The 22,808-nt window shown below is 41.8% G+C and overlaps 1 protein-coding gene across 1 annotated transcript in view; it reads left to right on the forward strand.

The window, feature by feature from the left end:
* The window catches only part of LOC115217072 (WD repeat-containing protein 81), a 60,838-nt gene that overhangs the window by 16,795 nt on the left and 21,235 nt on the right, over window positions 1–22,808 (forward strand). Inside the window, exons 3-15 of the mRNA XM_029786660.2 lie at window positions 592–745; window positions 2,210–3,424; window positions 3,964–4,125; window positions 5,543–5,586; window positions 7,475–7,637; window positions 8,744–8,922; window positions 11,421–13,114; window positions 14,520–14,659; window positions 14,787–14,906; window positions 16,330–16,663; window positions 18,134–18,349; window positions 19,550–19,685; window positions 21,176–21,300. Of these exons, the coding sequence (XP_029642520.1) occupies window positions 592–745; window positions 2,210–3,424; window positions 3,964–4,125; window positions 5,543–5,586; window positions 7,475–7,637; window positions 8,744–8,922; window positions 11,421–13,114; window positions 14,520–14,659; window positions 14,787–14,906; window positions 16,330–16,663; window positions 18,134–18,349; window positions 19,550–19,685; window positions 21,176–21,300 (4,682 nt within the window). The remainder of the gene's footprint in view (window positions 1–591; window positions 746–2,209; window positions 3,425–3,963; window positions 4,126–5,542; window positions 5,587–7,474; window positions 7,638–8,743; window positions 8,923–11,420; window positions 13,115–14,519; window positions 14,660–14,786; window positions 14,907–16,329; window positions 16,664–18,133; window positions 18,350–19,549; window positions 19,686–21,175; window positions 21,301–22,808) is intronic.

Raw genomic sequence — 22,808 nt, forward strand, 5'->3', positions numbered from 1 at the left:
TATTTGTATGTGTGTGTGCTTGAAAACAATAAAGAGGTATTTGCATGAGTGTGTATATGTATATATGTATGTGTGATAATTATAATATGAGGGAATATTATTCCAAACTTACAGGGGAAAATTCAATTTAGAAATACTAGGAAAGAGAGAAGAGAGATATATAAACATACATACATACACACACACACACACACTCACATAAAAAAAATCCAACTGTAACTCTGTCGGTTTCGACAATGAAGGTTCCAGATGATATGATCAACAGAACAGCCTGCTTGTGAAATTAACATGCAAGTGGCTGAGTATACCACAGGGAGATTCAGCATGATGCACCAAATGTGACAAGGGTGGCCCTTTTGAAAAACAGGTACGAATCATTTTTGCCAGCTGAGTGGACTTGGAAGCAAAGTGAAATAAAGTGTCTTGCTCAAGGACATAGTGTACAATAAAAAATTGAACTCACGACGTTATAATCATGAGCCGAATCCCCTAACCATTAAGCCACACACCCTCACTACATACCCACACACATACATCCATAACAGACCTGTTTCATGAAGTTTTCTCTGCTCTCTACCATCCTTTGACCAGTTTACCTGACCGTCCTCTCTGTTGTGACCTGAAGGACTACAGCCTGTCTGAGTTGTTGACATACATTTGTCAGGAAAATCGAAAGAACCTCTACCAGAATGCCTGCTTGAACTTACTCACACGGCAAGTAACGAATGAAGGTAAAAAGAGGAAGGTAAGTCATTCATTCACATTAGATACAGTTGTTGTTGTTTTGTTTGTTGAGCGAAGCGGTCTTCGTCCCAGAGCTTGCAAGATCGCAACTCAGGATTATCTATAGTGGGAGAAGCCCGAAACATGGTCCTTTGCTATTCCTAAGACCCGCAGAAGAGAAAGCAGGTCAACCCCCGACACCGAGAACATCAACGGATGGACGAATGCGCATCCAGGCTAAGCGGTTGCGTAGGAAGTCAGGGGACAAGAAACATGAAGAGAGAGTAAGAGAAAGTTGGGGCGAAAGAGTACGACAGGGATCGCCACCACCTCCTGCCGGAGCCTCGTGGAGCTTTAGATGTTTTCGCTTAATAAACACACACAATGCCCGGTCTGGGAATCGAAACCGCAATCCTCCGACCACGAGTCCGCTGCCCTAACCATTGTTGTTGTTTTTCTTCTTGTTAGCTTCAAGTCAGCCTTTCATGAACAGACCATTGATCATAGAAATTGTAGACCTGTCTGTCTTTTCAAGTATAATCCATCTTGGATTACCTTAACCGACATTCGCTTTTTTTTTTTTATTCAACATAATCTGTAATGATTTCAGAAGGATTAATCTGCAGCAGGTGCACAGATGGCTGAGTGGTTAAGAAGCTCTCTTGCCAGCCTTGTGGTTTGGGGTTCATTCCTGCATGGTATCTTGGATTAATGTCTTCTATTATGAATCCAGGCCAACCAACCAACCTACCAATACCATGTGATTGGATTTGGTGGGCAGAAACTGAAATAAGCTCTTTGTGTATATGTACACATCTTCGTCTGTGTTTGTGTTCCACCAACCACTGCTGGACAACTGGTGATGGTTTGTTTATGTCTTTGTAACTTAGCAGTTTGGCAAAAGAGACAGAAAGAGTAAGTACCAGATTTAAAAATTAGACATAGGTACTTGAGTCAATTTGTTCAACAAGAACCTTCAAAGCAGTGCCCCCAGCATGGCCACAATGCAATGACTAAAACAAGTAAAAGATACAGGATAAGATATATTTAGCAGGTGAAGGGACCACGGTCAAGCTCATTCATTAATTCACTGTTATTGCTGTTGTTATTGTTGTTGTTGCTATTAAAATGCTTAGCATGAATTGATGCATTTCAAAGTCTTTTGGTTCTCTTTTTAGCAGTGTCTGCTCATATTCTAGTCCATAAGAAGAGAGACCAAGTTGTCAGGCTGTTTCTGGTAATATTGTGAAAACCTATTAGTTGTGGGCATCCTTCGGTTTCAAGAGACCAATCTACCCCTTTTAAAACCGGTGTTAGGGTTAGGGTTGTCTTTATCTGAGAATAATGGGATTGAACCTAAGACTTCACTATTGTGAAGTGAACTTCTTGGCCATTCAACCATGTCTGTGCTCACGTATACGCTAATTCTTTCTTGCGTACATTCACATGCATTCTCTAAATTAATTTCTGCTCTTTCTCAATTCAGTTTACAGATTTATTCCGTGAAATCGTACTGCGGTTCAAACCAAGACATGTGATTCGAATTGATGGTTGCCAACAGCAACAACATCAACAACAGCAGCAGCAGCAGCAGCTACAGCAACAATCACGATCATCGCCTTTGCCCTCGGCAACAGAGGGATCTTCAACTCAACCATTCCATAATGTAGTCCCTATACATCTGTTTCTGGAACTTTCTGAGCAGTTCCTGCTCATTCAACCCTACTTTCCATACACACTCTGGGATGTTGTCTCCTATAGCCCTTCATTGTTCAAGGAGTCCCATGCCAAATCCCTCTTTGTACAGTACCAGATTCTCCAAACCTTACAGTATGCACACAGCAGGGGCATCTCTGCCGGTCATTTGAAACTGCATCAGGTCAATGTTGATAAGAAGCTTTGGGTAAACCTCTCCTTACCTCATGTGTCCTTCCAATGTAACCTGACCATCGACAAACCAGAAACCAGGAGCAACATATCTACTTCAGTATTCCCTTATTCCTCCCCTAAGCTAACTAGATCCCTAGTTGATGATGCTCAGAATTTTGTCCGTTCTTGCCTGTACACGGTTTATTCCATTGATGATCTCTCGAACATTGTGTCTGATTGGGTTCATCGGCGTCTCAGCAACTTCAAGTATTTGATGATACTAAACCATTTGGCTGGTCGACGCTTTGGTGATCCTAACAACCACCCAATTTTGCCGTGGGTCTCAGACTTCACCTCTGAACACAAAAACTTTCGCGACCTCTCGAAAACGAAGTATCGCTTGAACAAGGGCGATCGTCAACTAGATTTGACCTACGAAGAAATGCCCATAGTTTCAGGGGACCCAGCACACCGTTCTACTTACATTCCACACCACGTGTCCGATGTACTGTCCGACATCACCTACTATGTGTACAAAGCACGAAGGACATCAAAACCAATACTGTGTGCCCATGTGCGGCCATACTGGGTACCCAGTGAGTACCCAGCTAGTATTACTCGTATCCAACAATGGACACCAGATGAGTGCATTCCAGAGTTTTTCATTGATCCATCTATTTTCAAATCATTACATGCTGACCTGCCTGACCTCGCAGTACCTAACTGGTGCAGGAACCCGCATGATTTCATCTCAAAGCACATGGCCATGCTGGAGAGTAACCGAGTGTCTGCTGGCCTCCATGACTGGATCGATTTGACATTTGGATACAAGGTCAGTGCTCAACCTTTTCTAATCGGGATGGATTTCTACTTTCGTTTTCCAGGTTTCTTGGTTATTCATCTATACATATAAAGTTGTCTGTATTTGTGTGTATGTGTGTGTGTGGCAGGTTTGGTAGCTTTCAACTAACACTATCTCCTCCGAGACCCTGTGGTGCAAGTTGACCAAAATCGACAGTATGATAGAAGAAGGCTTGCTCTTCATTCCGTAGAAGAAAAATTTCAAATCGGACCATGTTAAGACCAAAAATTATTTACATCAAAAAGGTGCTTTTTTTCTATGAGAATCCCTATTTTTTACGATTTTTTTACTGCTGTGTTGTCATTTATGCCCATGATGATAAACATGGTAATTATTGCAGTGATGGTGATGATGAAGAGGAAGAGAAGGAATCAATGGTGTTAGGGGAGTGGTTGTAAGGATATGATGATGATGATGATGATGATGACTTATTCTCCTCTCTCTGGTGCTTCATTCAGTTTTCTTTTTGTTATCTTGTTTTCCCAATCCTCTGCCGCTGCCGTCTTCAGCTGAGTGGAGAAGCATCTGTAGATTCCAAAAATGTCCACTTGCAATTGGTGGACAACCATACCAATGTGACCAACTGTGGTGTTGTCCAGCTGTTTGACCATCCTCATCCGCAACGAATCCTGCCGCCAAAGAAACTCTACTTTGAATATGAAACACTCCAGGTAACACATTGTTTCTTTTGCTACACTGCTTGATTCCCTGACCTCTGACCTCCAACACTTCTTAGCTCCCTTGATCTCTGGCCTCCAACACTGCTTGACTACCTTGATCTCTGGCCTCCTACACTTCTTAAGTCCCTGACTGCTGACCTCCAACACTGCTTGACTCCCTGACCTCTGACCTCCAACACTGCTTGACTCTCTTGACTTCTGATGTCATACAACTTAAGCCCCTGACCTCTGACCTCCAACACTGCTTGACTCCCTGACCTCTGACCTCCAACACTGCTTGACTCCCTGACCTCTAACCTCTAATACTGCTTGACCTCTGACCTCCACCACTGCTTGACTTCCTGACCTCTGACCTCCAATACTCCTTGAGTCTCTTGACATCTGGCCTCCGACACTGCTTAACTCCCTGACCTCTGCCTTTGACCATTTACTGTTTGTGATATAAGACTACTTATATACTCATTTGTTGTCTATCTTCTGACCTCTCGTTAATTATCTTTACAGCAAGGCATGCAGTCAATTAATAATTCTTCCTGATTTTATATAAGGAAGCATTGACATCTAGAGTCATTTCAGGTTTATCTCACTTGATATCTGGTACTGATGATAGCAAAAGAGCTTGGAATCCAGTCGTTGGTCCACAAGGGTTGCTCTGAAACAACTGCTGGTGTTTTAATACCTGTTGCTAAAGCAACAATTTTCCCCACAACAAACTGCAGTAAAAAGGACATTTTTAACCCTTTCGTTACCGTATTTATTTTGAGATGCTCTGTGTTTCTTTCAATTAATTTTAAATATAACAAAGAATTTAGTAAAATAATTTGGTTATCATTCAGCTAATGTTAGGAATATAAATTGTGACTAAGGTTTGGTGGAAAATTTTAATTCAAAACTTAAGAAAACAAGACATTTGTACTACAGAGCCAGAGGCAGTTTCAGCCAGATTTGTATCGAAAGGGTTAAGAATTGTTTCTCTATTATATATTTTAACCATTTTGCTACCATATTTCTGTTGAGATGCTCTGGGTTTCTTTCAATTATTTTAAATATAACAAAGAATTTAGTAAAATAACTTTGTTATCATTCAGCTAGTGTTAGGAACATAAATTGTGAGTAAGGTTTGGTGGAAAATTTTAATTCAAAACTTAAGAAAACAAGACATTTGTGCTACAGAGCCAGAGGCAGTTTCAGCCAGGTTGGTATCGAAAGGGTTAACGGGTCAAATATGTCCTAAACTTAATTCAACTGATCAAAAAGTCTGGCTGTTGCTGACTTCTAATCATCCATCACCCCTTGACTTCTAACTGCTGACCATTCTCTGTGACCTTTGACCCCTGACCCTTTGTTCTCTACAATTAAAACAATGTATTGTTTAGTCTCTCTCTCTCTCTCTCTCTCCTGATTGTAGGTTTCTGTGAATCGTGATGGGTCTGGATCAGAAGATTGTTTCAGGTGAGTGTCTGGCATCATTGGTCTTCTATAGCATTGTTTCATTAATTTAAAAACCTTGATTAGGTCTTTGACTTTATTCAACGCTTAGAGGTGGCTGCGTGGCAAGACGTTTGCTTCTTAAGCCACATGGTCTTGGGTTCAATCCTATTGCGTAGCACTTTGGGAAAGTGCCTTCTGCTATTTTCTTGGGCCAACCAAAGCCTTGTGAGTGGACTTGGTACTCAGAATCTGAAAGAAGCCCCCCCCCCCATATGTGTGTGTGTGTGTATGTATGTATATGCATGTATATGCCAGTGGTACATAAAGGCACCCACTACACTCTCGGAGTGGTTGGCATTAGGAAGGGCATCCAGCTGTAGAAACTCTGCCAGATCAGACTGGAGCCTGGTGCAGCCATCTGGTTCGCCAGACCTCAGTCAAATCGTCCAACCCATGCTAGCATGGAAAGCGGACGTTAATCGATGATGATGATGATATATATGTATGTATATATATATATATATATATATAAATTTAAATTTAAAATGAGTGTGAGAAATTTGATATTAATTTGATTAACAGTGGTCTAGCATATAAAAAAACTGAAGGTTCAGTAAAATTGTATTATATACATGTTAGAACAGATCTATTTCTAGCAAAAGGGTGTCCACATAGTGGTTTCCCTCTGATATATATATATATGTTTGTGAATATATTAGTTTCCTTCCTTTGATGCCATGTGATAGTTGTAAACGAGTGTCCCTTTCATGCAAGCCGTGTCCTTCATTCCCAATCATCCATGAAAACCTGTCTGGTCAAGGGGAAATATTACTTTAATTGGAAACAGGTGTGGGTTGGCATCAGGTAGGGTATCTGATCGTAGAAAATCGACTTCAACAACTTCTGTCTAACTCATGCCACCATGGAAAAGTGGACGTTAAAACAACGATGATAATAATGTAACACTGAAATCTAGTTTATTATGTCAAAGATTTTGATTATGTCTTTAATTTCCTTCTATACTTAATATACTTGAAAGCATAACGCTCAAACACTTACTGTGACAAGCCTATACGACATAATATAAGCAACTACACAAAATGATTTAACCCAGGTCAGCCTTAATCTAACTGACCTATGATCAAAAGCATTTTATCTATGACCATCCTGTCTTGTGTCCAGGTATATCTAGGAGTACATTTTTCAATATGTCATTTCTGTTCTTTAACCTTTAAACACTCAGATCTCTTTGTCAAATTAATTAATTAATTAATTAGTTTTGAATAAATTCTGCATTATCTCATAGCTTCAAGATTTTTAGAATGACATTGTAGGGTAGGTGTGAGAGGCCAGATCTGGTCAGTTTGAACATAAAACAAGGAGAATATTTGGGTCTGATATAACTAGATTAAATGCTAAATGGTTAAGACAGTTAAGTGTGATTTAATAAAGATCTGGCTGCTATTTCTTGCAGGACAAGTAACTATATTGAGGCACCCTTTGTTGACTGGTTAGGTTCTGTTTTGGGCCACAGTGAGAAGCCATCATTATTATAATAATAAATAAATAATAAATAAATGCGCCCTTTTAAAGCCTAGCCAGGTTCATGGGCCCGGTTTCCCGGTTTCTATGGTGTATGTGTTCTCCAGCTGGACGGGACGCCAGTCCATCGCAGCGTTACTCATTTTTGCCAGCTGAGTGGATTGGAGCAACGTGAAATGAAGTGTTTTGCTCAAGAACACTACGCGTCGCCCGGTCCAGGAATCGAAACCACAATCTTACGATCATGATGCTGACACCCTAACCACTAAGCCACGCACCTCCACCATCCTTATTATACCCAACATTATTAATTTTATCATTTTTATTCAGTTGTTTTCCTTTCTGTTTTTTTTCCATTTATGCTCAGTTTTACTGAAGACCAGTCTTGTGACAATGACTATATGTGGTTTGGGGACAATATCCCTCTCAGCATGGACGACAAGCCATTATCTAACCTAGAACACCTTGAAGCCTTGTACTCTTTCAGCCCTAAAGCTGTTTGCAATCAACCCAGAGAGTCTTCTACACAGGTAAGTAATTATGGTTATTCCTTTCTTCTAGTTTCTGATTCTTGATGCTTGTTCAAAGTTACCGTAAATCTTCAAGTATAGCCCGTAGGGGATTTTTAGGGGGCTGTACTTCTGAAGAACCGAAACCTTGTGTATAATACGCACCTCTTCTCTAACTTGAGTCGTGCGTAATTAAGCCAGCAGCACCTAGTCGAACAAACACTTCCATGCATGCGTAATACAATAATGGTGATGTTCTTAACTGTTATATGGGAATGTAAATATGTTTGCAAATTGTTTTCGTTACATGTTATTCTGTGTTCTGAATACTTTTATTTTAATAAATGTTGCTTACTGCAAGTTATGGATGATTCTTTTATGACTTCATTGCTTTCAGGCTTAGCTTAAGGTATTTTCGCACCCGACATCACAAAATGCGTCTGAATAAACATTGCCGGGCAACAAATAGAGACTCGGACATTGCTTAGAAAATATTTTTCATTTTTAACCTCGTATATAGTACGCACTAGGGATTTTGACCATTAAATTTTGGGAAAAAAATGCGGGTTATACTCGGGGATTTATGGTAACCTTTCTTTAGACTTGTGTTACAGGTAGATACCCCTGCTTATATTATCTAGATACTCAAGAAAGTGGAAGGGGAACATATCTTTTATTTTTCTTATCTTTTTACTTGTTCCAGACATTAGAAAGCAGCTATGTTGGGGGCACTGTCTTGAAGAATTTAAGTTCGAAGAATTGACCCCAGGATTTATTTTCTTTTAAGCCCAGTACTTATTCTTTCAATCTCTTTTGCCAAACCGCTAAGTTATAGGATGTAAACACACCAAGATCTGTTGTCAAATGGTGATGGCGGACAAACACAGACACAAGGGCTTCTTTCAGTTTCTGTCTGCTAAACTTAGCAGTTCAGCAAAAGCCTAATGACTATAACAAGTAAAAGTTAAAAGATCTATGAATTCATTACCCCATATAGATTTCCTTCTTTTAGGACTATAGAATATGAATTCAAAGAAACTTGGCTGCTATTTCTAGTAGGCCAGGTGGTGGGTCAAGGCTGTCTGCGCAAATAACTCAATGTGAAATTTGAATCTTTATTGTTTCAGGTGTCCAGTTTCCTCTCCCCTAAAGTCACCGTGACTCATGACATGCAGGCATTCGGCTGTTTACTGGGTGAGATGTTCCTTGGTCACAAAACCCGTCTTTTGGGTCCCAGTGCTCCTCTCAAAGAACAATACCAGTTAATCTACAAATTGTGCCAAATGGACATCAGTGCTATTCCTAGGTAAGATATTGTCACTTGGTGCCAATTTATATTCTCTGAGTTTGTGCATGTACGTACGTGCGTGAGCTTTTATGAATATATTGGGTCATCCATGTAAATAATGCAGTTTTTTTATACGTTGTTTATTTTTCAAAATCAAGACTATTGAAAAGGTTGCAAGACGCAACAAAAATTTTAGGAAAAAAAAAATTTTAATTAAAAAAAAAAAAAATAAGTGGAAATTTTACTGGTGAGTGTGTTATATTATAAGACACAAAAAGAAAATTACTCTCCCCAGACACAACAAAATATGCTTCAACACACAAACTCATATAAAGAATCTTGCAAACCAAATCCAAAAACGAAAGATAAACAAAGTTCTTTTTTAATCTTAAATGTATTCTCCTTCATTTTCTACAATGCTCTTCCATCTCTCTGGTAGACTTGCAAGGCTCCTCTTCCCAAATTCACTTGTCCATAAGACAAAATACTATTCCAATACTGTTCCGATCTTGTCTACAGAATTCATATTTTTTCCATCCAATTTTAAAGACTGCAGAATAAATGATAATTAGATGGGGCAATGTCGGTAAATATGGTGGGTGGGGCATGGTTTCCCATTAAAACTGCTCCAGCCTTTGGGATGCCATCCTCGCTGTGTGTGGCCATGTGTTATCCTGATGGAAGAACATATTTCATCTTGAAACTAAAGATGGTCATTTTTCTTTTAGTGCTGACAAAAGTCTCTCAAGCTGCTTGCAGTATATCTCCTTTGTTATCATTTGGTTTGGATTTAAAAGTTTAAAGTGGACTAAACCTTTCTTATCCCACTAAACTGATAACAACACTTTAGCCTGAGGTGCCAGTATTTCTCTTTTCCCTACCCACTCTCGGAGTGGTTGGTATTAGGAAGGGCATCAAGGTGTGGAAACTCTGCCAGATCAAGATTGGAGCCTGGTGCAGCCATCTGGTTCACCAGTCCTCAGTCAAATCATCCAACCCATGCTAGCATGGAAAGTGGACGTTAAACAATGATAATGATGATGACGACTAACTTCAGCACTTGACATTTTTATAGAGAACCTATTTCTCATCACCAGTCACTATTTGATCCCCCCAAAATGTTCATTTGTGAGATGTGACAGCAAAGAACACACATTCACTTTCCGCACATGATTAGACTCAGAAAGTTTGTGAGGAAGCCATTGACCCAATTTGTTGACATTTTCAATGGCACACAGATGTCGATGAATGGTTGAATGACCAAATCCAAGCTTCTCTGCTTGTTCCTCAACAGTTACGATAGGATTTTGTTCCCAGGGTTTGCAGGACATCCTCATCAAGTTCTACAGATCTTCTAGGCTGTAGTTTCCGGCTCAGAATTTCTGGAACTACCATTGACACTGGCTTACACTTATTGTCCGTTCCCCATATACTGCATTAATATTCCTCGCACTTTCCATTGCTTTGTTTCCTTTCTGAATATGCTGAATATGCTCCTTTGTCACTTCCATTATAGCTTTGAAAAAATAACTATTAAAATCGAACTGCACTCTTCAAAACTTGCACTAAGAATAAGCACAAGATACACTTATTACTTGCTTTTATAGCAAGTTGATGCAGGTAGTTTATCTCGTCCCCCTCCGACTTTTAGTTCATGTCGTTGGAAAAACCGTATTATTTATGGGACGACCCAATATGTGTATGTGGGTAGGCCCTCTCTCTCTCTCTCTCTCAGTTTGACTGTCTCTCTATCTTTCTCTTTGACTTTCCCTCATCTTCCTCTCCTTCCTTGCCCTACTAAGGTAGCCAAGTGTCTCCTCTTAGAGGAAAACAACTCTCTGTCCCTCTTTCCTATTCTAACCTCATGCCTGGCACATGGTTACTTCTGTCAGTTCCACCCCCTCTCGCAGCTGAGAAGTCTTTGTGTTCTAAGCTGGTACTGGTGCCATGCAAAAAGCACCCAGTACACTCTGTACAGTGGCTGGTGTTAGGAAGCGGCATCCAGAGACCATACCGAAGCAGACAACGGAACCTGGTGTGGTCCCTGGCCTTGCCAGCTTCTGTCAAACCATCCAACTCAGGTCAGCATGGAAAATGGACATTAAATGATGTATTTCAATAAGGAGGGAAGACAGTTTCCCTCAGCCTTTACGGGCCCTTCAAGGATGGTAAAAGGTGGTGGGGGAAGAGAATATCTTCAAACTAGAAACTTGACCTGACTGTTTGCGAATGAGTAAACTTTGCTAAAGGCACTGAAAATGGCAGGCGTTGGAGGCTGAATTTGAAGACATTATGCCTGTCACCAAAGATGATGAGAATAGCTTTGATGATGGTTTTGGTTATGAATATTTAATATCCAATGATTATATTGAGTATAGTTGCAAAAAGTGTGTGACCATCAAGCTTTTGCTTCTCCCCCCACACTTTAATTTCTTTTCCCTTTTTTTGCTTTGTTTATTCTTAAGTTCTTCAGATTTTTCTTGCATATTTAATTTTCTTCTTCTCTTCTATTTCAGACCGTTACGACAAGCAGCCACCATATTGCTACAGCTAACTGAAGAATTTAAACCACTCCTTGGTGACACTGGTCCCGTCTTCAACTACATTCCAATCAACGAACTGGGGCTGCCTCCACCCACCCCGAGCCTCCTCACCCACCAAATGGTTGACATCATTCCATTTCCTTCATATTTCCCCCAGCTCTATGACTGCCTCTGTCACCTCAAACAGATTGACTTCGAAATTGAACAGCTACAACTGTCCAATGACAAAACCACCGCCGAAAGATGCAAGCTGGTCAAAGTACTGGCACGAGAGAAAGTGGCCATTCTCCAGGCATTCTTGCAAAAGTACGATGTGGTCCTTGGCCAAGAAGGAGTTGATCTTCTATTGCCTTATGTTGAAGAACTTCTTCAGAACAATGAGACAGCGGTGCAAGCTGCCTGGACCCTGTTTGACATCATGTCTTGCCAACTTGGTCCCGAAGTTGCTAAGAAGAAATTCCTTCCTCAAATAGTGAAACTTTATGCTGAAGAATTTTCTACCCCAAAGCATATCAAATTGCACCACCACAAATTCCTTGTACAGTTGCTGGTGCGTTTCCAGCTTCAGACATTCCTTGAAAATTTTTCAACACTTCTTGTAGAGGCAGTGGCCGGTTATAAAGACTTTGTCATAGAAACTGACTCAGATCTTCCCGAAGTCGTTGAGTTCCACCGTCAGAAATCAGATTTCTCCCGTAAAGTACGCAATCCGATCCCGGCATGTCCGGAAGAGGTCAGCGAAGAGTGTAGCAACAGTGCCGAGACGTTGACAGGGGAGGAAACGCTCCTGGACGTCCCAGCAGGGTTGGAAACTGATGAAGACGCAGAAGAATATGAAGATTTTGATGAGAATGTGTTGCTTGGAGTTGATGAGAAAATGGGTAGCGAAAGGGGATCTGACACAGCAAGCATTGGCCGTGACTCCCTGAAGAGTGATGACATTCCGTACAAGCAGCCATTGCTTGGCATGGATGATGATGACACCAATTCTCTATTCCAAAACGGTCGACGTTTCTCCTTCCCAGTATCCATACACGACCGGTCCAACCGGCGGGACCGTAGCCATAGCAACAGCCGTGTTTGCAGCCGGATCAGTGACAGGGACATGGACGAACAGCTGTCTGCTTCTGAAGACAACGCTAGCGACCTTTCTCCTCAGCTGAAATTGTCGCAGTCCGAAGAAGACGAGGAAGACGACCGCGTCAGCGTAAACGCAGGCAGTCACAACAGCAACAACAACAACAACAATAATATCAATGGCAGTAACGAGTACGATAACGATGTCGTTATAGGCGGTGACGAACACGATTACGTCGGCAGCAAAACCGAAGTCTACCAAGGAGCTCGTCGGTCGTCATCGCAGAAGGACGATTCCCCAGCATCGAGCAGCGGGGACAGATCGAGCGACATGTGCACATCGCTGCCAAGCAGCCAGGTCCCGCAGATGCAGATGGTGCGCAGTGAGACGGACGAGTTCAGAAAGTGCATGGAAGGTAGTAAGTGGGAGGAGATTGTGAACATCCGTGACGTGTCGTCGGACAGTGTGAAGTGGTTGTGCCACAGGCTGGGTCCCTTGCTGGCCGCCCGTTACTTCTCTCTCAACCTTATCAGACTACTCCCGCTCTGCTACATGGACGAAGAACAATTATTGACGGCAACAGAGAACAGTGAGTTATTAAACATACCACTACCGCCCACGACCACCACCACCAACACCACCACCGTGAATACTACTACCACTACCAACACCACCACCACCACTACAACCACCAATACCATCACCACCACCGCCATCACCACCACAACCACCACCATCACAACCACCACCACCACCATCACCCCACCACCAACACCACTGTGAATACTACTACCACTACCAACACCACCACCATCACTACAACCACCAATACAATCACCACCTCCACCACTGCCACCACCACCACAACCACAACTATCCCCTTCACCACAACCACCACCACCATCACAACCACTGACACCACCAGCACCACGTCCATACAACCTCTCTTCTAACACACTGCACCACATAACTACATTATTATTATTATTATTATTATTATTATATTATTATTATTATCATAATTATTTATTAAGGTGGCGAGCTGGCAGAATCGTTAGCATGCCAGGCAAAATGCTTAGCAGCATTTTGTCCGTCTTTACGTTCTGAGTTCAAATTCCACTGAGGTTGACTTTGCCTTTCATCCTTTCAGGGTCGATAAATTAAGTACCAGTTGCACACTGGGGTTGATCTAATTGACTAGAACCCCTCCCCAAAACTTTCAGGCCTTGTGCCTAGAGTAGAAAAGAATATATTTACTATCTACGTCTGTACGTTCTGAGTTCAAATTCCACCGAGGTCGACTTTGCTCTTCATCCTTTTAGGGTCGATAAATTCAGTACCAGTTACGTACTGAGGTCGATCTAATTGACAGCCCTCCCCCCTCCAAAAATTTCAGGCCTTGTGCCTAGAGTAGAAAACAATATATTTAGTATCTGCATTTTTGTGTTCTGATTTCAAATTCCACCAAGGTCGACTATGCCTTTCATCCTTTTGAGGTCAATAAATTAAGTACCAGTTACGTACTGGGGTCGATCTAATCGACTGGCCCCCTCTCCAGAAATTTCGGGCCTTGTGCCTAGAGTTTGAAAAGAATATATTTACTATCTGCATCTTTATGTTCTGAGTTCGAATTACACCGAGGTCGACTTTGCCTTTCATCCTTTTGGGGTCGATAAATTAAGTACCAGTTATGTACTGGGGTCGATCTAATCGACTGGCCCCCTCTCCAGAAATTTCGGGCCTTGTGCCTAGAGTTTGAAAAGAATATATTTACTATCTGCATCTTTATGTTCTGAGTTCGAATTACACCGAGGTCGACTTTGCCTTTCATCCTTTCAGATTCGATAAATTAAGTACCAGTTGCGTACTGGGGTCGATCTAATCGACTGGCCCTCTCTCCAAAAATTCGTGCCTAGAGTAGAAAAGAATATCGATTATATCACATGCTAATACTGATACAAGACACTCTATCTTCTAACTTCTATATTTTCCAGCTACAAACTGCCGCAAGTCCAGCCAGTTGGTCAACGGAGATGTCTCTGCCGTCAAGGTGCTGGACTGTCTCTCATTTATGGCCCTGTTGTATGGTGAACAGGTCATACTCTTGCAGTACTTCCCAGCCATGGAGGACATGGTGAGTGACCCCAGTTACCCCACTAATCAGTACACTGACCATCAAACAGTTTCTTCTAAAATTTACCCCAGCTCATCTCTGCTTGCTGCTTTTTCCTTTTTTAACACTTCTGTGGTTCTGTTGCTAGGTAACAGCTGCTGAGAAAGAGATGAGCCAAGCAGCAGAGGCAGGGCTGATCGCCTCATTGGTACTCATGCGACACATGGTTCCACTGCTCTCTGAGAAAACCCTGATGGACCTTCTCCAGGTAAATATTGCCCACTTCTAATTGGTTTGTCAAGGTGTGTTCATAAATATGTGAGCTGTTGAGTGAATGAATACGGGTAAAGTGTGAGTCTGTGGGTGGCACAGGGGTAGTTATATGTACATGAAGGGTAGGGTACATTTTGTGTGATAACCGGCTTCCGTGCCAGTGGTACATAAAAGGCACCATTCGAATATGATCATTACCAGTGTCACCTTACTGGCACTTATGCCCATGCTAGTAGGGTGTCAAGAGCACCATCTGAGCATGATAGTTGCCAGAGCAGCTAACGGGCTTCTGTGCTGGTGGCTTGTGAAAGGCACCATTTGAGCGTGATCGTTACCAGCGTCACCTTACTGGCACGTGTGCCGGTGGAATGTGTAAAAAGATTCGAGCGAGGTTGTTGCCAGTACTGCCTGACTGGCCCCCATGCCGGTGGCACGTAAAAAGCACCCACTACACTCTCAGAGTGGTTGATGTTAGGAAAGGCATCAAGCTGTAGAAAGTCTGCCTGCTGCAGCCATCTGGTTCACCAGCCCTCAGTCAAAATCGTCCAACCCATGCAAGCATGGAAAGCGGACGTTAAACGATGATGATGATGATGATGTGTGGGTTAGGAGTAGGGAACTCTATGGATTACGAGGTGTGGATGTAAATAAGTGCCTGAATTCTAATGAGATTGAGTTTGGGTTATTCTGTCAGGCAGTTGTCTTCTACTATAGCTTCAGATCAACCAAAGCCTTTTTAGTGGATCTGGAAGATGGAAACTGAATGAAAAAAGTTGTGTGTATGTGTGTGTGTGTATTTATGTATGCGAATGTATGTTTGTATGTCTGTGTCACCTTGTTTCCACATAGCATGATAATTGTAAATGAGAGTCACTGTCGTCTAAGCAGTGTCATTAATTCCTAATATTCTGTGAAAATGTGTCCAGCCGTGGAAAGTTATTATCTTGCTTGGAAACAGGTGAGGTTTGATGACAGGAAAGGCATCCAGCCTTGGAAATTCTGCTTCAGTAAACTTCATCCAATCCATGCAGTACGGAAAACTGGACATTGAAGCAGTATTGATGATGCTGATTTCATCATCATCATCATCATCATCATTTGATGTCTGTTGTCGATGCTGGCATGGGTTGGACAGTTTGACCGAGGGCTAGCAAGCGGGAAGGCTGCACCAGACTCCTGTCTGATTTGGCATCGTTTTCTATGGCTGGATGCCCTTCCTAATGCTAACCACTCCAAGAGTGGCACATAAAATACTCCAAGTGTTTTATGTGCCACCGGTACAGGTGCCATTTGCGTGACACTGGTATCTGTCTTGACTATGATTTTGCTCAGCTTGATGGGTCTTTTTCTCAAGCACCACACCATGCCACGATTTATGCATATCTATGTACATCATGTCTTCTTTTCTCTTTGCCCAGGATCTGAAGGTGCACAAAATACTACATTCTGTGATGCAACTTACTGCACTGCCCATCTGCTTCCCAAGTGGGACGCACGCACGCAGCCTCATTCTGCACAAAGTGGTGGATGTGCTCTACATTGTCGGGGTGAGAATTGGCTTTGAGATGACCAGGAAGCACTTGACCGAAACTATGCAGCTATTTTTCAACTCATTCTACTTGGTGCATTGTCCGGATGCGTGTCCAAGTGGAAGTCACAAGGACTTTCTGTATCGGACACAAGCTGTGGCTGGCAGCAGCTCCAAGGGACAGATCAGGGAAAAGATCTCTGGATCAGTCGCTTCCAATGACAGTGAGTATTGCTTGGCTTATTGGGTGTATGTATATAAATATATACACATAAACATCAACACACACACACATGATTATATATATATATATATATATATATATATATATATATACAAGCATTGTGTGTAACTATTACTCCAGACAGGCTTTTTTTCTGTTTCCATTTTTGTTACCTCTCTCCATCTGTTTTCTATTCTTGTACTTCCCTGAAGAAGAGCATAGGCTCGAAATGTCAGATTCCTTAATTTTTCCTGAGTGTCAAACTAATGCACCTTGTTCGTTGTTACCACCTGTCTCTGTTTTTGTACAATTTTCAGTCATGTATGTACATACATATGTACATATATACGTATGTATATATGCATATACATGCATACATATGTATGTATGTATGTATGTATGTATGAATATATCACCGTGACCGACCAGGCTATCAGATGTTGCTACACATCACTGGTCACAATGTTTTAGCCTTCATGTGATGCCACCCCGCTGGCTAAGCGAGCAGGCCGACAGAAGAAAGAGTGAGAGAATGTTGTGGTGAAAGAGTACAGCAGGGATCGCCACCACCCCCTGCCAGAGCCTCGTGGAGCTTTTAGCGGTTTTCAGTCAATAAACATTCAACGCTCAGTCTGGGAATCGAAACCTCGATCCTACAACCACAAGTCCGCTGCCCTAACCACTGGGCCATTGCATCTCCACATGTATGAATATATATGTATCTTTTACTTGTATTCATTATAGACTGTGGCTTTAGTAGAAGGCACTTACCCAAGGTGTCATGCAGTGGAACTGAACATGGAGCCATGTGGTTGGCAAGCAACCTTCTTACCACACTGCCATGTGTTTGGTTAAGAAGCTTGGTTTACAACCACTTCATTGTAGCTTTGGTCTTAGGAAACTTGCATCTAATGGATTGAGTACCAGACATTCAGCTAAAATATTACTCTTTCCAGTCTTGTTCATAACATGCACTTTCCATGCTGGCATGGGTGGGACGGTTTGACAGGAACCGGCCAGGCAGGAGCCTGCACCAGACTTCTGTTACTGTTTTGGTAGGATTTTTACAGCTGGATGCCCTTCCTATCACCAACCACTCAGCAGAGTGGACTTTGTGCTTTTTATGTGGCACAAGCACAGACGAGGCCAGTTTTGGCAAGGATTTTACAGCTAGAAACCCTTCCAAATGCCAACCCCTTCACAGTGTGGACTGGGTGTTTTTCGTATGTTTGAATTAGAAGCTTAAACTGTGAATAGGTACAGAGTTTGCTTACTTCTGTGGGAAAATCAAACTCAAGAGGAAGGTAAAACCAAACTATGTCTGTAACATGTGAGAAACACCTTACTTAGATGTTTTGCAGAGCCACCAAAAGTTAAGTTGTGTTATAAAGTTAAGCTCTTTATATTAGGGTGTATACTGATGTATTAGTGTGTGTCTTCTATACTCTTATGTTGTGTCATGTATTTACAGGTGAAGATTCTGAGGAACTGTATTGGAAGATCAAGATTGATGCCAACACTGAAGAATATAAAATTGGTTCCCCAGTCAACATCCATGAACTGCATCGGTCGTCACCAACGACAGCAGCAACACCAACATCACAGGCATTCCGTCTGTTGAAGTCCCGCTGCAAGAGAGCAGGGAGCTCGACCAGCATCACATCGTTGACCAAGAGTAATCTCAGTGGTGGGTACCAGTTAATGTTGTTGTTGTTGTTCATCATCATCATCATCATCATCATCGTTTAACGTCCGTTCTCCATGCTGGCATGGGTTTGACGGTTCGACCGGGGTCTGGGAAGCCAGGAGGCTGCACCAGGCTCCAGTCTGATCTGGCAGTGTTTCTACAGCTGGATGCCCTTCCTAACGCCAACCACTCCGTGAGTGTAGTGGGTGCTTTTTACGTGCCACCCGCACAGGTGCCAGGCGAGGCTGGCAACAGCCGTGATCGGTTGGTGCTTTTTACGTGCCACCGGCACATGGGCCAGAGGAGGCTGGCAACAGTCACGATCGGTTGGTGTTTCATTACGTGCCACCGGCACGAAAGCCAGTCAAGGTGGCGCTGGCATCGGCCACGTTCGGATGGTGCTTTTTACGTGCCACCGGCACAGGGATCACAACTACAACTTCCATTGATTTTTGATGTTGATGTACTTGACTCAATAGGTCTCCTCAAGCACAGGGTTGAAATGGTGTTTCTTTACTTGCTACCTGCATAGGAGTCAGTCCAGCGGCACTGGCAACGGCTGGGTGCCAGTCATAGGATTTGGTTCAATTTCGATTTGTTATTAATAATAATAATAATGATAATTATAATACAGTGAACTGGTAGAATCGTTAGCACACTCATCAAAATGATTAATGGCATTTTGTCTTCCTTTATGTTCTAGGTTCAAATTCCACCGAGGTTGACTTTGCTTTCGACCTTCCATGGTCGATGAAATAAATACCAGTCTATCTCCCTTCCTCTCTCCTGAACTTGCTGGCTTTGTGCCAAAATTTGAAACCATTCGATCAGCTGACAGAATCGTTAGTACGCTGGTCAAAATGCATTTCATCTGTCTCCACATTCTGGGTTCTAATTACGCTGAGGTCAACTTTGCCTTTCAATCTTTCGGGGTCAATAAATTAAATACTAGTGAAACACTGGAGTCGATCTAATTGTCTAGTCCCCTCCCCCAAAATTTCAGGCCTTGTGCCTATTATAGAAAGAATTATTATTATTATTATTACTACTACTACTACTACTACTACTACTACTACTATTACTATTATTATTATTATTATTATTATTATTATTTCAAAAACTGTCAGTTAATCATTTGCATTTTCAGTTTTGATTAATTTTTTTTCTGTTTATTTCTTTTTTCTTCCCCTCATTTACCAGACTATAGCATCAGCCCTCTGCCGATGAACAATACCATTGACAAACAGCCAGAACACGTAAAGCAGGAAATGAAGAATGTTTTCTCACCAGAGTTGGCTCATGCAGCATATATTCCTCTGTGCCAAATCTTTGGCAGGTGAGTAGAGTCCAGGTGTACAGATCTGCTTTAACCCTTTCGTTACTGTATTTCTGTTAAGATGCTCTGTGTTTCTTCCGATTAATTTTAAATATTACAAAGAATTTAGTAAAATAACTTGGTTCTCATTAAGTTAGTGTTAGGAACATAAACTGTGATTAAGGTTTGGTGGAAGATTTTAATTTAGAACTTTTGAAAACAAGACGTTTGTACTACAGAGCCAGAGGCAGTTTCAGGCAGGTTGGTATCAAAAGGGTTAAATTAATCATTTGCTAATCCTCTTGTTACCATATTTTTGTTGGGATGTTCTGTGTTTCTTTCAATTAATTTTAAATATAACCAAGAATTTAGTAAAATAACTTAGTTATCATTAAGCTTGTGTTAGGAACATAAATTGTGACTAAGGTTTGGTGGAAGATGTTAATTCAAAAACAAGACATTTGTACCGTTCTATATTTAAGAGATGAGGAATTATGTACATTATTTAAATTATTTGCATTTGATGGATATTTGTCCTCATCTTGTTTGTTGTTAACACAACATTTCAGCTGATATACCCTCCAGCCTTCATCAGGCATATAGCATAGTGGTTAAGAGCACGGGTTACTAACACCAAGATTCCGAGTTCAATTCCAGGCCATGACCTGAATCATCATCATCATCATCATCATTTAACGTCCGCTTTCCATGCTAGCATGGGTTGGACGGTTCAACTGGGGTCTGGGGAGCCCGAAGGCTGCACCAGGCCAGTCAGATCTGGCAGTGTTTCTACAGCTGGATGCCCTTCCTAACGCCAACCACTCCGAGAGTGTAGTGGGTGATTTTATGTGCCACCGACACAGGTGCCAGACGAGGCTGGCGAACGGCCACGCTCGGATGGTGTTTTTATGTGCCACCGACACAGGTGCCAGACGAGGCTGGCGAACGACCACGCTCGGATGGTGTTTTTATGTGCCACCGACACAGGTGCCAGACGAGGCTGACGAACGGCCACGATCGGATGGTGTTTGTTACGTGCCCACAGCACGGAGGCCAGTCGATGCGGTACTGGCTACGGCCACGTTCAGATGGTTTTCTTGTGTGCCACCGGCACTGGTACCACAAAGATACAAATTCCATTGATGTTCAATAATAATAAAAATAATAATAATAATAATAATAATAAAATTGAAAAATACCTTAGAAATGTAAACCCAGGTTTGAAATTTCCCCAAGACACCTGATGAAGGCTGAAGGGTGTATCAGCCGAAATGTGTTAACAACAAACAAGATGAGGACAAATATCCATCAAATGTAAACAATGTAAATAAAGATATTTGTATTATAGAGCCAGAGGCAGTTTCAGCCAGGCTGGTATCAAAAGGGTTAATATGTGTAAATTGTCAAATATGTGAACCATGGGTTGTCTTGTGTAGGTTGCTATCAAAAGAGTTAATCCCTTACTATTCATCTCACTCTTGTATTCTTGGTTTCTCATCACACCCAACCAGCATCCACATGGAACAGTCACTCTGGAATGATGATCTCATTCGACAGCTCTGCAGCCAATATGACAGCACCCTCGACAAATTACCATCATCAGCGCTAAGTGAGTCCTTTGATTCCTCCATTGAAGGTAAGCATGCTAACCATTCAACCACACAACCATCTCAAACTATTTCAAGTAATTAGCGAAGCATAACCAACCACTGTATTTATTCCGATGCAATAAGATCTCAAATATTACGAAATTCATATTTTTTGTACATGAAAATCAACGATAAATTCTTTTACTTGTTTCAATCATTTGACTGTGGCCATGCTGGAGCACAGCCTTTAGTCAAACAAATCAACTCCAGGACTTATACTTTGTAAGCTTAGTAGTTATTCTATCGGTCCCTTTTGACAAACCGCTAAGTTATGGGGATGTAAACACACCTACATCGGATACATCTTATGGTGTTTCTACCTATGCCTTTTCTACAGATTGAGCAGGACTATCTGTCTGAAGGGATTTGTGATTTGTCTGCTCTCCTACTTACTGAGACTTTGGATTTTGCTAGGTTAACTCTAAGGCCATTTGATTCTAGACCTTGCTTCCATATCTGAAATTTCTTCTCTAGTTCTGGTAGTGATTTGGCTATAAGAACAATGTCATCAGCATAGAGGAGCTCCTGGGGCAGCCCATCTTAAATTCCTCTGTTATTGTCTGGAGGACTATATTGAACAAGAGGGGACTGATCCTTGGTGAACGCCTATATCTACCCTAAATTCATTGCTATATTTATTGCTAACCTTCATCTTACTGACAGCATCCCTGTACATGGCTTGAATAGCTCTCACCAATCACTCATCTCTCCTTAGCTTCCACATTGACCAAGATAAGGGAACAGGGAACTCTGTCAAAGGCTTTGCCCATGTTGACAAAAGCCAGGTACAGACTAGATATTTCTCCTGCAGTTGCCTAACCTGGAATATATAGCATCAGTCATGCTCCTGCTTAGCACAAATCTGAACTGCATCTCATCTACACATATATTTATTTATTTATATACTTGTTTCAGTTATTTGATTGCAGCCTAAAAAACCACAGATCTTGTTTATACAGCCACTCATAGTTTCCTGCTCAAAATAATTTATTCTGCCCTTTATCAAGCTTGAAAACAAGACTGTTTGTATGTTGTCTTTTGAGCAGATAACTTTTAAACAAGAGACGCTTGTAAAGAAGAAAAGAAGAAAAACACAAAGGAAATAACCAATGTGTACATCACAGACACACAAATACATACATGCAGACATACATATATATATATATATATACGCACACACACACACACATGTATAGACCCAGCAACTAAAGTGAGATGGGATCCATGCCCAATGCCAGTGTTGCATGTCCGGCCCATTTAAGAATACCCCTGATGCGTCGGGTGATATGATATGTTTGAGAAGACCTGTTGAGTCAAGTAAAACCAATATCATAGCTGTGGCCAGTGCCCCCTGACTGGCTCCCGTTCCGGTGGCACATAAAATGCACCATCTGAGAATGGTTGATGCCAGTGCCTTTGACTGGCCCACATGTCGGTAGTACATAAAAAGCACGTGGTCGATGCCAGGCCTGCCTGACTGGCTCCTGTGCTGGTG

This window comes from Octopus sinensis, linkage group LG11 (genome assembly GCF_006345805.1).
Source record: "Octopus sinensis linkage group LG11, ASM634580v1, whole genome shotgun sequence".
Lineage (NCBI taxonomy): Eukaryota > Metazoa > Mollusca > Cephalopoda > Octopoda > Octopodidae > Octopus > Octopus sinensis.